We start from the raw sequence: 16,407 nt of genomic DNA on the forward strand, positions 1-16,407 counted from the left end.
AAAAATCATACTAAATTATGTTGTAATTTTGATATGTCAAAAATTTTGAGATACAGATAAAGAAAGGCTTTTACTCAAGGTAAAAATTACATATAATAATTGTATTATTTCATTTTAACAATAATATTTTGAGAATTTACCCAAATGAAAGTGTTATCTGTACCCCTTTGTTTATAACAGTTCAACTCACAGTAACTCAGATATGCAGTCAACCCATATGTCTATCAACTGATGAATAGATAAAGAAATCATGGTATATATACATGATGGAATATTATGCAGTCATAAGAAAAAAAATTAAATGCTGTCTTTTGCAACAAGATGAATGTGCCTGGAGACCATTACATTTAGTGAAATAGGTAAATTTCCAAAAGGCAAATACCATGTTTTTTTTTTTTTATTTGTAGTGACTAATATTCAGAGTACAAAACAATGTAATCTATATGAGTGAAATTGACATGTTGAGATTTGATTATTATTTATATGCCTTGACTTTACTCTTGGGGAACCATGGTTTTTCTAATTATACTTGTTGAATTCTTTATTTAGTGTAAGATTAAGCTGGTGATTACAAAGGAAATTGAAAGTATGTCATTGTAAAAATGAAAAAAAAAATAAGAAGAGAAAGAAGGGATTGAGGGAAGATAGAGTGGAAAGTCTCATTGTGCTCTTAAAATTATATATATGAATACATTAAATCTGTTCCCTTTTTATATATACTTTTAAAAAAATCTAAAGGTTTATGCACAAATTAACATTTCCTGATATTGCATGATACATTGAAAAATCAGACAATAACACTATGTCTATCAGAAAGTAGTTTCAGGTTATTAAAAGTTACTGCCCATTGAAAGGGCTTGCAGTCTCCAAGTTACCATCCTGCCAGTTTCACTTTCATTGACTTCCTCTTTATTTATTTAATCTGCAAGTCTCAACTTAGAAATGCTAGCTTGAAGAAAATTGAATTTTCAAAATAGAACACAAATCCCTTGGAGTTTTCCGGTTACAGTATAACATATAAGTAAAATGTTTCATATTAATTATATTTGAAAATAAAGTTTAACAAATATTATATTGAACAAATTCTATTGACTAAAATGACTCAGAGTTAATTAGTCAGATGTATGAAAGACCAGAGAATACCTTCCTCAAAAAAGAATATCAAGAAAGTATGCCCAGTACCCCTGTTTTTCTCTTCTCCCTTCAGAAACTGACCAGGGGCAATGACAGCAGGAAATCATTCCATAGTGACGGAGTTCATCCTGGCTGGGCTCACAGAACAGCCGGAGCTGCAGCTGCCCCTCTTTCTCCTCTTCCTGGGAATCTACGTGGTCACTGTTGTCAGTAACCTGGGCATGATCATGCTGATTGGGCTCAGTTCTCACCTGCACACCCCCATGTACTATTTCCTCAGCAGTTTGTCCTTCATTGATCTCTGCCAATCCACGGTCATTACCCCCAAAATGTTGGTCAACTTTGTGACAGAGAAGAACACCATCTCCTACCCTGGATGCATGGCTCAGCTCTACTTCTTCATTGTTTTTGCTATCGCGGAGTGTCATATGTTGGCTGCGATGGCGTATGACCGTTATGTTGCCATCAGTAGTCCGTTGCTTTACAATGTTGTCATGTCCTGTGAAGTCTGTGCCTGGTTGGTTGCTGGGGTGTATATCATGAGTTTGATTGGTGCCACAGCACATACAGCTTGCATGTTAAGAGTGCTATTCTGTAAGGCTGATGTCATCAACCACTACTTCTGTGATCTTTTCCCACTGCTGAGACTATCCTGTTCTAGCACTTATGTTAATGAGTTGGTGGTTTTGTGCTTCAGTGCATTCAACATCCTTGTCCCAGTCCTGACCATCCTCGGCTCCTATGTATTTATCATTGGCAGCATCCTTGGTATCCGCTCCACTGAGGGTAGGTCCAAAGCCTTCAGCACTTGCAGCTCCCACTTTTTAGCTGTTGGTGTATTCTTTGGTTCTCTAGCATTTATGTACCTCCAGCCATCATCTGTCAAGTCCCTGGACCAAGGCAAAGTGTCCTCTGTGTTTTATACCATCATTGTGCCCATGCTGAATCCACTTATCTACAGCCTGAGGAATAAAGATGTCATGGTTGCCCTAAGTAAGTTACTTGAAAGTTTTCTGCGAAAATGAATATCTTATTTAGGAAAAATTATAATTTTTAGAGAAATTTTGGTAAGAAAACGATCCAGAAACTGCAATGCATGTCCACAAGTAATGAAATTACTGCTAGTATTTGATTACTTGGAATAAAAATGCCAAGGGCAGGAGTGGACTCATAGGATTAGTCATATGAATGGCAGCACCATTTCTGGGATGCCATAGAGGAAAACAAAAAATGTTTCAAATAAAAAAGGTTTCCATGTGTGTGATCGTATTTCTTTTGTGTACATTTGGGTATTTAAGACAAAACTTTTTTAATTAAAAGAGGAAAACCATCTAGTCAATATACTCTGGTGTTTTCAATAGCTTTTTGTACCTGACCTATTCCACTGAAGTCTATAAGCAAACATTCTTGAAAGTGTAATCTCTATAAAATTATTTTAACCATTTGGAAGACACAAAATTCAATCCCAAATTCTTAGTAAGGACATAGACAGATGTCAGTGAATATGGAGGGAGATTACGAGTGATAAGGGATTTCCTATCCATAATAAGGAAATACTATAATGAAAAAATGCACAGAAATAAATACACAAGATAAACTTTGTGTATTTTGACATGTATTTATGCATTACTCATTTCTTCACAATTTTGGTAATATGATATCACCTTTGTTTCCCTTATAGTCCTATGCTCATTTTCCCTTATCCCAAAGAGATATTGCTTTTTCATGTATATATTATAAGATTCCCAAATTTAAAAGCTATATTGTTTCACTGTTGTATTTTACATGGGCTAATTATTCACATGGAATAGTTAAAATTGAAAAATTGTCTTGTATTACCTAGTCCTTTTATCTTCAAACTTACTCTCCATTTTGGGCAAAAAATATGCGTTTTTTTCCCCATTGGAAAAGGAGATGTTTCACTAATAAGTTACTCTTCTCCCCCTTACTCAGTTAACCTCCTGTTAATGTTCTTCGGACAGCTACTGGAAAACTCATGTCATTCCTCCTTGGAGGTAACTAGTCCCAACCGTAAGCATCCAAAACTCTTGATGTCATCCATCAGTGGCTCAGCTCCCACATTTTGTCTTGTTGGTTGTAGAATCTTAATGTTTATTTCTCTTTTCTCCCTAAATTCTTTCTTTCTTTCCTTTGACTTGGAGAGCAGATCTATCAGTTTTATTGTAGAGGCATTTCTAGATAACAATTCTACATGAAACTCAAGGCTGTATTTTTCTGAGGCCTCTTAGCTTCACAGCCTTTGAAACAAGTTGCCTTAAGAGAGCAAGCATAGATACCTCCAAGTAACATCTTGCCCTTCAGGTACATCTCCATTGCGCTGTGCCCAGAAGCATAGCACAGGGCTAACTATTCTTTAACCCATCATAGGCATTCACATTTGCATTTTCAAAGCAAATGCCTCAACCAACAGGCAAAAAACTGTGCTTAATTTGTCATAAGATTGTTTCCAAATATGTGACAGGAGTACCATAGAGCAATATCACCTTCATCTTAAACTGGAAATTCAAAACTTGTAATAAGAGAGAGAAGGCTATTCGCCTATTTGTAAACTAGAGGAGACTGCCTCCTTGTATTTCTGTGAACTAATCAATTACTCTATACCCCATTATTTATACTATAAAATTGCTGATATTGGGGCCAGCACTGTGAGACAGTGGGTTTAAGCCTATTCCTGAGGCTCTGGCATCTCATATGGGCACCGGTTTTTGTCCCAGATGCTACTATTCTGATACAGCTCTTCACTATGTCATGGGAAAGCAGTAGGAGATGGCCCAAGTGCTTGGGCCCCTGCACCTGTGTGGGAAACCTGGAAGAAGCTCCTGGCTCCGGCCTTCAGACTGGCCCGCCTTTAGCTGTTGCACCCATTTGGGGAGTGAAACAGAAGATGGAAGAGCTTTCTGTATGTCTCTCCATGTCTCTGCTTGTAATTCTACCTCTCAAATCAATAAATCTTTAAACAAATGTCTATATGTATATATCTGTCCATATATGTGTATAAGAGTATACTTATGTGAAACAGAAGTGTATATATGTATATTTCTACTAATATTCCTTTGCATTGTTTCCCTATGATGGGATAAAGAAAATGTGGTTAACATAACTATGGAATACTACTCATCCATAAAAAGTGAAAATCTCTCTTTTGCAACAAAATGGATACAACTGAAAACTATTATGCTGAGTGAAATAAGCCAATCTCAAAAAGACAAATATCATATGTTATCTCTGATATGTGGTAGTTAATGTACAATACAAAAATGTATAAGGATGAAATGGACATATTCTGATTGGTTTATTGTTTTTAGCTCTTGTTGGTCTTTCTATTTTTACTTGTTGAATTTCGTGGTTAGTGGTGCATTAAGCCTGTGATTATAGAGTGGATTGAAATTATGTTTTTGCAAAAAACATAAAATTAAAAATAAAGGAAGAGAGGAGGGGGGTTGAGGGAGGGAGGAATATATTCTTTTCCTCTAAAAAATTTTTTTTTGACAGGCAGAGTGGACAATGAGAGAGAGAGAGAGACAGAGAGAAAGGTCTTCCTTTTCCATTGGTTCACCCCCAATGCTGCTGTGGCCGGTATACCGTGCTGATCCGAAGCAAGGAGCCAGGTGCTTCTCCTGGTCTCCCATGCGGGTGCAGGGCCCAAGCACTTGGGCCATCCTCCACTGCACTCCCGGGCCACAGCAGAGAGCTGGCCTGGAAAAGGAGCAACCGGGACAGAATCCAGCGCCCTGACAGGGACTAGAACCCCGGGGTGCTGGCGCTGCAGGTGGAGGATTAGCCTATTGAGCTGTGGCGCCAGCCTAAAAATTTTAAATATGAAATTTATTAAAAAATTTCTGTGTATTTAGTTTTTATTTTATTACTCTAGCCATTAAACAAACATCCAGAACATTTGTATCTTATTAATTGATGACAATTTTTTTTTCAAAACATCCATTTTTATATTAAAGCGGTTAAAAGTTGTTTAGTACAATAAAAAATGTCTGAATCATCTCTAGTGATTGTGAGGATGGGTGGAAGAAAACATTACTAATGATTGGATACATACCTGATAGATTCCAAAATCTATGTACCACAAAACAAAAAAGAAAGAAAAGTCAGAGACATAGAATTAGGTGACTTAGTACAAAATAGAAATGAAGTACAAATAAATAAGACTTATTAAGAATCACTACAAAATAAAACACTATCAAACATTTTAATAGTTGAAAAGAGCATGATATATTTGATATATTTTAACACTAGGCACTATGGTAAACTTGGATAATTTCTCCAATGCAAATGCATGTTAATTTCCAGAGGAAAATATCAGGCACCATTAGTGGCCATTGGTACAGCACAGAAGCAGACTTTAGATAGAAGCAGTTTCACCTTTTGTGTTAATTATGATTAGGCCTGCTAGTTCATCACACACACACACACACACACACACACACACCTTGCTACCTTCAACTAAAAGGTAATTTAGAGGTGGAAGAGAGGCTCATCACCTGGTTATGAACTATAGCTTTAAGCTTTCTATCTTAATGAATTCTGATCTATCCTTCATTTCCACCACCCAGCCAGAAGACTTAAATATTTGGAAAAAGGAAGTGTCCCCTCCCTGAAAGAACACAGCCTGGAAACGGTGGAGTTCACTTCTGCCTATCTTGCTCTTGGTATGGACTCAGTCAAGCAGACAGACCTAGCTACAAAAGAGACTGAAGAATGCCATGATGGCCAATATGGCCATGTACTAAACTCAGATTCAAAACACCCCTCACTGAAGAAGAAATGGACAATGAAGTCCAGGAATAAGTAACGTTTTCTTACACAATTCCCAATATTCATGTGCAGTCAAAGATGACATTATGTTGTGGTTTTCTCTAGAACTTAACATTTGGATTTAGCATTGCATATAAGAAAAATGATAGTGTGAGATGAATGAAATACAATATGTAATGAACAAATAAAATGGTAATACTTCAATAGCTATTAAGATCTGCTATAAAATGCATGTCATGCTGGGTGGGGTGATATCTGTAATATTATCCTGTAATATCTCAATTCGGGGTTCAGCCCTACAGCCTTATCTTCATTCACATTGCTTCCACATCTCTGACTCTGTCACACTTTCAAAATTTATACACTTTGAATGACAAGCACAAGTGTTTAATTCTCATGCATTTTCATAATAATCAGATACATTGCTTTGTTCAGCACACATACTACATATCATAATAATGATGCCTTCTCAGGTATTGTTTATAGTCAATGAATGCTTCTGGGTATTATTCCTATAAAAATTGTCAAAATTGTGAGGACATAAATTGGCCTTGGATTGTATATTTATGTTCTTATGAATTTTATTTATAAGAACTTCTTGTCCAAGAGTTAAGAAGTATTCTTTTACTAAGGTTTTACTCTTTCTCAGAAATTTTCAAAAATGTATATATATATATATTTGACAGGGAGAGTGGACAGTGAGAGAGAGAGACAGAGAGAAAGGTCTTCCTTTTCCATTGGTTCACCCACCAATGGCCGCTGCGGCCGGCGCACTGCGCTGATCCAAAGCCAGGAACCAGGTGCCTCTCCTGGTCTCCCATGCGGGTGCAGGGCCCAAGCACTTGGGCCATCCTCCACTGCACTTCCTGGCCACAGCAGAGAGCTGGACAGGAAGAGGGGCAACCGGGACAGAATGCGGCGCCCCAACGTGGACTAGAACCCGGGGTGCCGGTGCCGCAGGGGGAGGATTAGCCTATTGAGCCATGGCACCGGCCTCAAAAATATATTTAAAAAGCAAGCCATATATCTAAGAATTTAAAGCATTTCAAACCAAATTTAATTAGGAAAGTTAATTGCATTTAAATGAATATTGAATAAAAAGGATCAGATACTAGTTTTTATATTTTACAAAATAATTTCTATGATTCATATTTTCTTTGCCATAAAACATTTTTGTTTCTAGAAAGAAAAAAAAACATCATTTTCTTCATTAGGCTTGTTGGAACTCCTTTTTAAAAACTATTTACAATATTTTAACTTAGGCATTGTTTTCATTCAGATCCCATTAAAATATTCCAAACATTCCTATTGAAGAGTACTCAGTGATATCTAAATACAGTTAGCAGAGATCAATGAAAATTAAATCCTTGAAGTCTACATACATTGATTGCTCTCCCCAACTTCATCATTATGGGATTAAAAAAATCTTAAAACACATGAAAGATATTTTGGGTTAAACTCAATAGAGCACACTGATAATTATTAAGTTCTTACCAAGACTTAGGAAGAATGCATCATTTAATTTTTACATGAGACAGAAATTTACATTTCTGCCTTTTAGAAGCTTGGCAGTAGAAATAATTTTCTCAAGATCACACAGAAATTATGAGTTGTGTTGTATTTGAAGCTAGATGGTCTAATCTATAATTTTATTAAACTTGAAATGTTGAATTTGGAAGATATATTAAAAATTATTTTTTTCAGCCATTCATATATAGCCATGCTCTGAACGTTTTCTGCTAAATCGTTACACAGGCCCTACGAAAACATTTCAGACAGTGAGAAAATTAAGGTATGTCAGACTGTTGGAATGTTCTTCTTTGTTGTGAAACCAAATATTTCTCCTCTTTGCTTCAATGAATTACTTTTACTTCACTGTCCCCTGAAACTCCTGGCTCCTGGCTTTGGCAGGGTCCAGCCTTGGATGCTGCAGCCATTTAGGGAGTGAACCTAGCAGAAAGAAGGAAGATTCTCTCTCTCTCTCTCTTTCTCTCTAATTCTCCCTCTCAAATAAATAACGTCTTTAAATAAGATAAAACACTAATCCAATTATTGTTTAAGTTTTGACTATGAGTTTCTGATTGTTAGCATCTGCTTATTTTCTGAAAATACAAACTAACAATGCATTAGTTTGGGAAAATCATATTATTCAATTGAGCAGTATAGAATTTATAGTTAATGTAAACCAATCATGATCCATGGCTCCAGCGAGAGTGGTAAAACATAACTATTATGCTGTCATATCTCCCCCTGGCATAATCAAATTAGGGCAAGAGAGAGAATCCTTTCCTCTTGGAAAAGCTGTTGAAATATAAGCTTGCTTTCTCCAAGTTGTAATGGCCCTGCACTGTGGGATAACAGGCCTGAATGAAGAGACATGGGATATACACAGCAGCAGTATCAAGTGGAAAGAAACTACCCAATTCTTACTGTATTTTGAGTTGGACTTCTAGTGAGGAAAATAGCTGAGATTAATATAAGCACTATTTTTATAGACTTGTAAATCCTTTGTTAATAAATCATAAAAGGGCCGCTGCTGTGGCTCACTTGGTTAATCCTCCGCCTGCGGCGCCGGCATCCCATATGGGTGCCAGTTCTAGTCCCGGTTGCTCCTCTTCCAATCCAGCTCTCTACTGTGGCCTGGGAGTGCAGTGGAGGATGGCCTAAGTGCTTGGGCCCTGCACCCGCATGGGAGACCAGGAAGAAGCACCTGACTCCTGGCTTTGGATGGGTGCAGTGCCAGCCATGGCGGCCATTTGGGTAGTGAACCAATGGAAGCAAAGACCTAGTCTCTCTCTCTCTCACTGTCTGTAACTCTACCTGTCAAATAAATTTAAAAAAATAAATAAAATCATTAAAATATTCCCTACTCTTTTCTTACTCTGAGTTAGATGAAAATTTAATCATCATGGTATTTAATATGCATTTAGCACATTCAACAGAATATTAAAGGAAAAGAAAAGATTCCTCAAAAATAACCATAGATACATTATAATAGACAAAACATTCCAAAAATTCGTGCTTTCTCTTAGAAAGTTGTGGATTATCTTAACTTTAAGTTTCTTGCTGTCTGGAATTTCTCTTCTGGTCGCCCAGAATCTTTGGTTCTCACAGAGTAGCAGGTAACGTTTAAGAGCTTCATGCATTATGTGTCTCCTGTGATGCAGTGTTTTAAAAAAATGATATCCATGCCTCTCTCTCTTGCTCTTGCTCTTGTTCTTTCTCTCGCTATCTCCCCCTCCCACACACACACACACAGAAAGAGAGAGAGAGGGAGAGAGAGAGGGAGAGAGAGTGAGAGAGGGACAGACAGTGAGAGAGAGGGGGGAGAGAGAGAGAGAGTGAGAGCGAGAGTGAGAGAGAGAGAGAGAGAGAGGTCTACTATCTGCTGGTTCATTCCCCAGTTGGCCACAATGGCTGGAGCTGTGCCAATCCAAAGCCAGGAGCCAGGAGCCAGGAGCCAGGAGCTTCTTCCTGGTCTCCCACGTGGGTGCAGGGGCCCAAGCACTTGGACCATCTTCTGCTGCTTTCCTAGGCCATAGCAGAGAGCTGGATCAGAAGTGGAGCCGCCAGGACTTGAACCTACACTCATATGTGATGTGGGTCCTGCAGGGGGTGGTTTTACCCACCACACCACAGTACCAGTCCCTACAGACTACTTCTTACCTATATTTCAGTTAGTTGAGGGCTTGCCTTGAAGGGAAGGCAGGTGAACAGGCCCTAGCTCCACAGAGGTGATCTCTGAACTGTACAAATATGCCATAAATTAAAATTGCAAGTGAATAGAGCTCCTTATTGGGGCAAATTCTCAATCATGTGCTCTATAAATCCAGGTGTAGGAAAACTCTATGGTTAATCAATTGTTTCTACTTGAAGATGATTTGAATTATTTCTCCAGACTAACCCAATTCATTAGCCTACTTACTATTAGCAGTATATCTCAAAGTAATTAGTTAATCTGTCTTAAAAAATGTACATCAAAAGCCTGTAAAGACTTCAAGTTATTTCCTCAAAAAACTTACCTTTGAAACTCAATATACATTACTTCTCCGTATCATCCTGCTGTCTTTTGTCAGACAGGCTTGCTCTTTGTATTCTCAGCCTGTGCTGCTTGTGATAGATATACATAATCACTGAGATGTCTGAAGGTCCCAAACATGACAGCCACCAAACCTCACAAACAAGCCAGGAAGTTCAGTTCTAACAGAATTGTACTACAGTGCTGCTTCCACAGGATTCCCTTCTGCACGTCAAGTGTCCTAGTTCTCTGTATGAGTGTGGTGCTGCTCTGTGGACTTCTGTCAGGCCATGTTCTCTGGATTTCTCGTCACAAAGAAGTGATAAATGTATACAGTGATAGATATGCTAAATACTCTGAGTTGAGTGTGCACAATGTACCATGAAAGATGTACCCCATTAATATGTATAATGATTATGTATCTTAAAAATAAGATTCAGAAATTCAAACAAAAAATTTAAAAAAATCTCTTCTTATTGAAACAAAATGGATCAGAGTCAGGGGTTTGTTTTTCAATATATGGATTCAAAATGCAATAGATAACAGTGAACATTTGTGTAAAAGCATCTCACATGAGATTTTCTTTCTTTTGTAGCATCAGAATGTGGTGATTTATGAGTCAAATATTCATAAGAACCACAAATCCAGAAAGTCGCATCACTTGTCTAAGTATCATGCTCCTTTATCCCATAATTACTATAAGAAAGTGGCAAAAATTAAATTAATTCTGACTACATAATGGTCTGCTGGGACCATTGATTATACATGGTATTTTTTTCACAGATTTTAAATTTAAGATTCTTTTTTTCTCCTAATTTTTGCTGATTTTCTGCTTCTGAGCGTTTAATGTCTTGTAACTGTGGTTTTATTTTTTAAGTTGTTTGTGTTTGATATGTACAATATGATGTTTTGATATATACATATAGTGAAAAAATCCTTACACACAATTTAGCAAATTCATCTCCTTACAAGGTTACATTTTGTGTATGAAAGAGTACCTCAAATTTACTTCTCTAGAAATTTTCAGTATATCACACAGTGTTAATTATAGACATGATTCAATACACTCACCATGAAATATTATTAATTCTCAATAAAGGAGATCCTGTTATATGTAACATGAATGAACTTGGATGACATCGTGCTAAATATAATAAACAAAACTTGAAAAGGAAAACAAATGCGTGAACTGACTTATATGTAGAAATTGTGACTTTAAATGACATCCAGAATACTTACTGTCCACTCTGTCTCTCCAGTTCAAGTTATCCTACGTAGTATTGTTAGATCAATAATCACTGAGTCACAGCTGAGACGAATCCCGGGACCTTGCTCTATTTGCAACAAGTGTGAAGCAGGCAAACACACAAGAAGGCAATTTTAGGAAAAAGGAAGTGTATTAGAGAGGAAAGATAAGAAACTCTCATGAATATAGCTGGGAGGGGAAAGAAAGTTCCTGTGATTTCTTGTGCTAGGGGTTTATATACACAAACCATCGAACACTTCTCAAAGTACAAGGGAAACACTCTAATTTGGGGCCTGTCAGGCAGCTATTTAGCTTCCAGAGAATGGTCCCAGACAACTCTAGCCACCTGGCCTTGCATGCAACCTGGAATCCAGAGCCTACTTATCTCTGGACTTATCAACAAAATTCTTTATGCCTCTTCATTATCAAGTTTGCTTCCTAACTCAGACTGGTTTCCCAGCTAGGTTAAGAAAATTCTCCACATTATGGGAGGGGCCTTTGTCCTCTCCACTTTCTTACCACTCCCAGTCTAACTGATTCCTTTCAATTGGATATTTCCTGTATTGTTTATCTGATACAACATACAGTATTCTCTTTCACCAGAAGTATTAAGTTTTTATTGCTGTTGTGACAAATTACTGTTAAATTTACTGCTTTAATATTATTTAAATTTATTTATTTGAAAGGTAAGAAGAGAGAGAGAGAGCTTCCATTTACTGGCCCACTTGCCAAGCTGAGTGATTCAGTCCAGGTCTCCTATGTGGATGGCAGGGACCCAAGCACTTGAGACATCTGTTACCTCCTGGTTGCATATAAGGGGAAGCTGGATCAGAAGTAGAGCCATGATTTGAACCATGGCATTTCTATATGGCATGTTGGTGTATCAAGCTGTATTAAACACTAAGTCAAATGCCAACTCTAAATCCAATAGTTTAAAACAACACACATTTATTGTCTTATAGTCTTGAAGGTCAGAGTCCACAGTGAGCCTCAGCATGTTCAAGTCAGCAGAGATGGTTCCTCTGGAGGCTGGTGAGAGAACTCCTTGCTTGCTTTCTCATCTTCGAAGGCTACTGCAAGTATCTGGCTGTGATCCCATTGTTGCAGCAGTGCACTCTCCTGCTCCTACTATCACATCTCCTACTAGCTCAGTTTCTGCCTCCTCTTATGGAACTCTTGTGATTACACTGAGCTCACCCACATAATTAGGAAAACCTCTCTACCTCAAGGTTTATAGTTAATAACATCCCTACAATTCTCTTTATCATTTTCTAACAAGTTCAATGGCTCTGGGAGTGACATGTGACATCCTTGAGAGTGTGAATTATGTCTTCTGCCACAGTCAGCTCCTGAGACTCCAAGATTCACTTTCATCCCTCATGCAAAACACAGTCACTCTTCTACATGACTTCCAAAAGTGCTAAACCATTATAGAATGACCTCAAGCCTCAATCTCTTCTCATTTTCATCAGACAAAAAAGAAAAAGATCATCTTTTAAAACATTTATAAAGGACGGGCACAAGTTTGAGTTAAATTCCCTTCCATATGCTGACCCGAGGAACAAGAAAAAATTAGACACTCCCAAAACACAATGTCAGTTATAGATCTTCCCTTCATCCAAACTCCAAAGCTCTTTCTCACTCTCTTGATTCAACATCAATGTGAAGTAAGAGAATGTGATAGTGTGCTCAACCGTGAGTTGGTATAACTAACATATGACATTCTCCTCAAAGAATCCCAAAATCCTGTAGTTACTGCTATGTGAAAGATAAAAGAGGATCTTTGAAGCCTAGACATCAAAGAAATCCCCTGAATCTAAAAACATGATATCAAAGTAACAATGCAAAGCATAGAATCATTTAATATCTAGGTCCTCAAAGAGTGGTCCATATACGAAGTCTTACCCCAAGCTGGGCATTTTAAAAAATACATCCTCTCATCCTGCACAACAGACTCATTAACAGAATATGCATGTTACTAAGATCCTTGGGCGAGTCCCTGCACAGTAAAGTCTGAGAAATATTACTTTACATTTAACAAATATCCATAGCTTCTCCTTTCTAGAGATGTTCATCTCATTATATGTGGCACACCACAATACCTAATGTACATTTAAAAATATTTATTACTTTTGAATCAAGTAAATAAATTACCTCTTTACACATAGAATTAAGTATATTTTTATACAAGGAAATAGTTTATTATTTTAAAATCATTAATGCTATTAACATCAAGATAACTTGTCGGGATGTATTCTGGTCCACTAAAATCTACTAACCCCAGTATGTGTTGTGACCAATAGTATTGCCTTCAAGCTCATAAAAAATACAGAATCTCATGGGGACACTTGGTGCAGAAGTTAAGATGTTACTTGGGATGCTCACTCCCCATACCAGAGCCTGAGTTTGAGTCTCTATTCTGGCTTTCTTCTAATGGGCACCCAGAAAGACAGCAGATGCTGGCTACAGCAATTGGGTCACTGGCATCCTTTGGGAGATCTGGAATGAGGTCTCAGACTGGCACAGCCCTGGTTGTTGTGGGTGTTTGTGGAGTAAATCAGAGATGGGAGGTCTCTGTGTTTCTGTCTTTATATTTCCATCTCTCTTCAAATAAATTATTATTTTAAATAATAGAAATACAGGGTGCTGGCATTGTGGTACAATGGGTTAAGCTGCCGCCTGAGCCATTGGCATTCCATATGGGTGCCATTTTAAGTTCTGAATTCTCTACTTCCTATCCAGAATCCTGCTAATGCTGCCTGTGAAAGCTGTGGACAATGGCCCAGGTGCTTGGGCCCCTGGCACCCACATGGGAGTCCCAGTTGGAGTTCAAGGCTCTTGACTTCAGAGTCCTTGAAGCCACTTGGGAAGTGAACTCGCAGAAGAAAGATTTCTCTCCCTCTCCCTGACTCTCCTCTCTCTGTAACTCTTTCAAATAATAAATAAATAAATCTTTAAAAAATATTACAGAATCTCAGACCCAACTCAGACTTGTTAAATCAGAATCTGCACATTACTATGAGTGATCTCTGCACTTAAATGCTTGCTACTAATTGACAGGTTTAAAAATGACAGAGAATCCCCTCAAGCGAAGCTGGGCAACTGGGGAAATATCAACTGAAATTTCTTCTTTTTTGAGTGTGGGCTCTGAGAAATGGAAATCCTTGGAGACAATTTGTCTCCAAGGTATTTAGTGCCTGGCAGAGCTAAACCCAAGATAAACCCACATAGCGCAGCAATCAAAATCTCTCAGGTGATTCTGAGAGGCGAGGATGTTTGCCCCTCTGAAGCTGAAAAAGCACAAACTGGAGAACTGGAGATGCTGACCTGTGTCACAGACCAGCTTCACCAGTGACTCTGAGACCAAGGTCTGGGCCCTGCCTTCTCACCACTAAGATCGCAGAACAACAGAACACTGGGTGCCTGCCGTTCCCAGCACTAGCCTCTGTGCCACCGTCTTCCAAGTCAAAGAGAGTACGTGGAAAGTAAAATTTGGCCCTGGTCTCAGACAGAAGAAAGGTGAGTGTGATTCTCCTACACTTGTGATTTGAAGCTAGTAGGTCTAGGAGTAACTATTGTGAAGATTCAGGAAAATAATCTTCAAAAATTATCCTTTACCTATAAATACTTGTTAAACTCCTACAGTATGCCAACCACTTTGGTAGGCACTGGGGCTGTAGAGAAGATTAGGTCAGGCTGACTTACACTGTAGCTCACAGTCTAAAAATGTACTGCTTGGAAATTGCAGATTTCTGGGCATACAGTAGGAAGGTGCAATCAAATACAATGGATTAGAGCGTCCTTCCATGACTACTTCAGTATAAAATGAAGCTTGAACAGCAGTAAATGTTTGCTAGACAAAGAGAGGACAACGTTGGTAAGACTATCTCCTGTACAACAAATCACTAATGAAAAGGGGAGCATGGAGTGGGTGTTGGAGCACGGCAGGTTAAGTTGCTGCTTCTGCTGCCCACTTTCCATGTGGGAGTGGCTGTTCACGTCCCGGCTTCTCTGCTTCTGAACCAGCTTCTTACTAATGCATCCTGGGAGGCAGCAGTTGATGGCTCAAGGGTTTGGGACCCTGCCACCCATGTAGATGTGGATGGAGATCTAGGATCCTGAGTGTGGCCCAGTCCAGTTCTAGCTGTCGCAGGCATTTGCAATGTGGACCAGTGTATGGAAGCTCTCTCTGTCTCTGCTTCTGTTTCTCGCTCTGCCTTTCAAGTGAATGAACCTGAGTAATAAACATTAATAAAATGTAGGCAGTGAGTAGTCACTCAGTGCCACAGACCAGAGGTGAAAGAAGCCGAATGTTCCTGTAGAAAAAGAAGAGGACTACAGGAAGTAACAGCAGAGAGAGAGACAGAGAGAGAGAGAAAGAGAGAGAGAGAGGGAGAGAGAGAGAAAGAGAAAAAGTGTGTTTATTTGCATACATTATCCTAGAGTAATAATGCAAGTCCTTTAGTCAATGATTTTGAAAATAGATCACCTTCTGTTTTTGACTCTGTTTTATGACTAAGAATAAATAGCTTCTCTCCCTCTATCTCTCTCTGTAGCTCTTTCAAATAAATACATAAATAAATCTTTAAAAAAAGAATAGCTCATCTCATTTCTAATAATTCAACTGTTAAATACCTTTCCTCGTATTAATTAAAGGATGTATTTCTAACACCATGGACAAACTAAAATTCTCTTTCCTTTTGTGTTCTTTGGATATACAGAAATGTCTGTTCATTATTCTCTTACTTTTGAATATTCCCTAAACTATTGACAGTGTCTGTACACTTTCCATCTTGTCCGTATTTCCGATTTTACAGGAATTATTAGTCATCTCAATCTAGTCATTGTATTTTTATAAGTGAAATCTGAATCTCCCATAGCTTTTTCTCACCTTGCAGTTTTCTGTGGACTTCATGGAGTCTATAAGGAATAATGCCTTTATTTTTTCATATGGGCTGCAATAAAATCAGATATCTTATTTTTGAAGAATTTTCAAAAATAAGAGTAGCAATTAACATATTTTTCTTTCACAGTATTTTTTAACTTGATTTTATTATTATTTTCTTTATTCAGATACATTTTTCTTGTTTACTCATTCCTTTAGGACTGAAGTTATAGTAATTTGGTGTATTGCTGGACCAAAGTGTATATATCACATCATAGGAGTTGGCAACCTCTGAGTCCAAGTTTAACATATAACCTTATCTCATTCTTTGTTTGT

At 38.0% G+C, this 16,407-nt stretch overlaps 1 protein-coding gene across 1 annotated transcript; it reads left to right on the forward strand.

Moving 5' to 3' along the window:
* The first annotated feature begins 1,223 nt into the window (after positions 1-1,223).
* LOC100354154 (olfactory receptor 8G1-like) lies at positions 1,224-2,159 on the forward strand. The gene has a single exon (XM_002708346.2). The coding sequence runs from the start codon at positions 1,224-1,226 to the stop codon at positions 2,157-2,159; it is 936 nt and encodes a 311-aa protein (XP_002708392.2).
* The last annotated feature ends 14,248 nt before the right edge of the window (positions 2,160-16,407 follow it).

Source organism: Oryctolagus cuniculus, chromosome 1 (genome assembly GCF_051225735.1).
Source record: "Oryctolagus cuniculus isolate XC-2025 breed Fujian yellow rabbit chromosome 1, ASM5122573v1, whole genome shotgun sequence".
Taxonomy (NCBI): Eukaryota; Metazoa; Chordata; class Mammalia; order Lagomorpha; family Leporidae; genus Oryctolagus; species Oryctolagus cuniculus.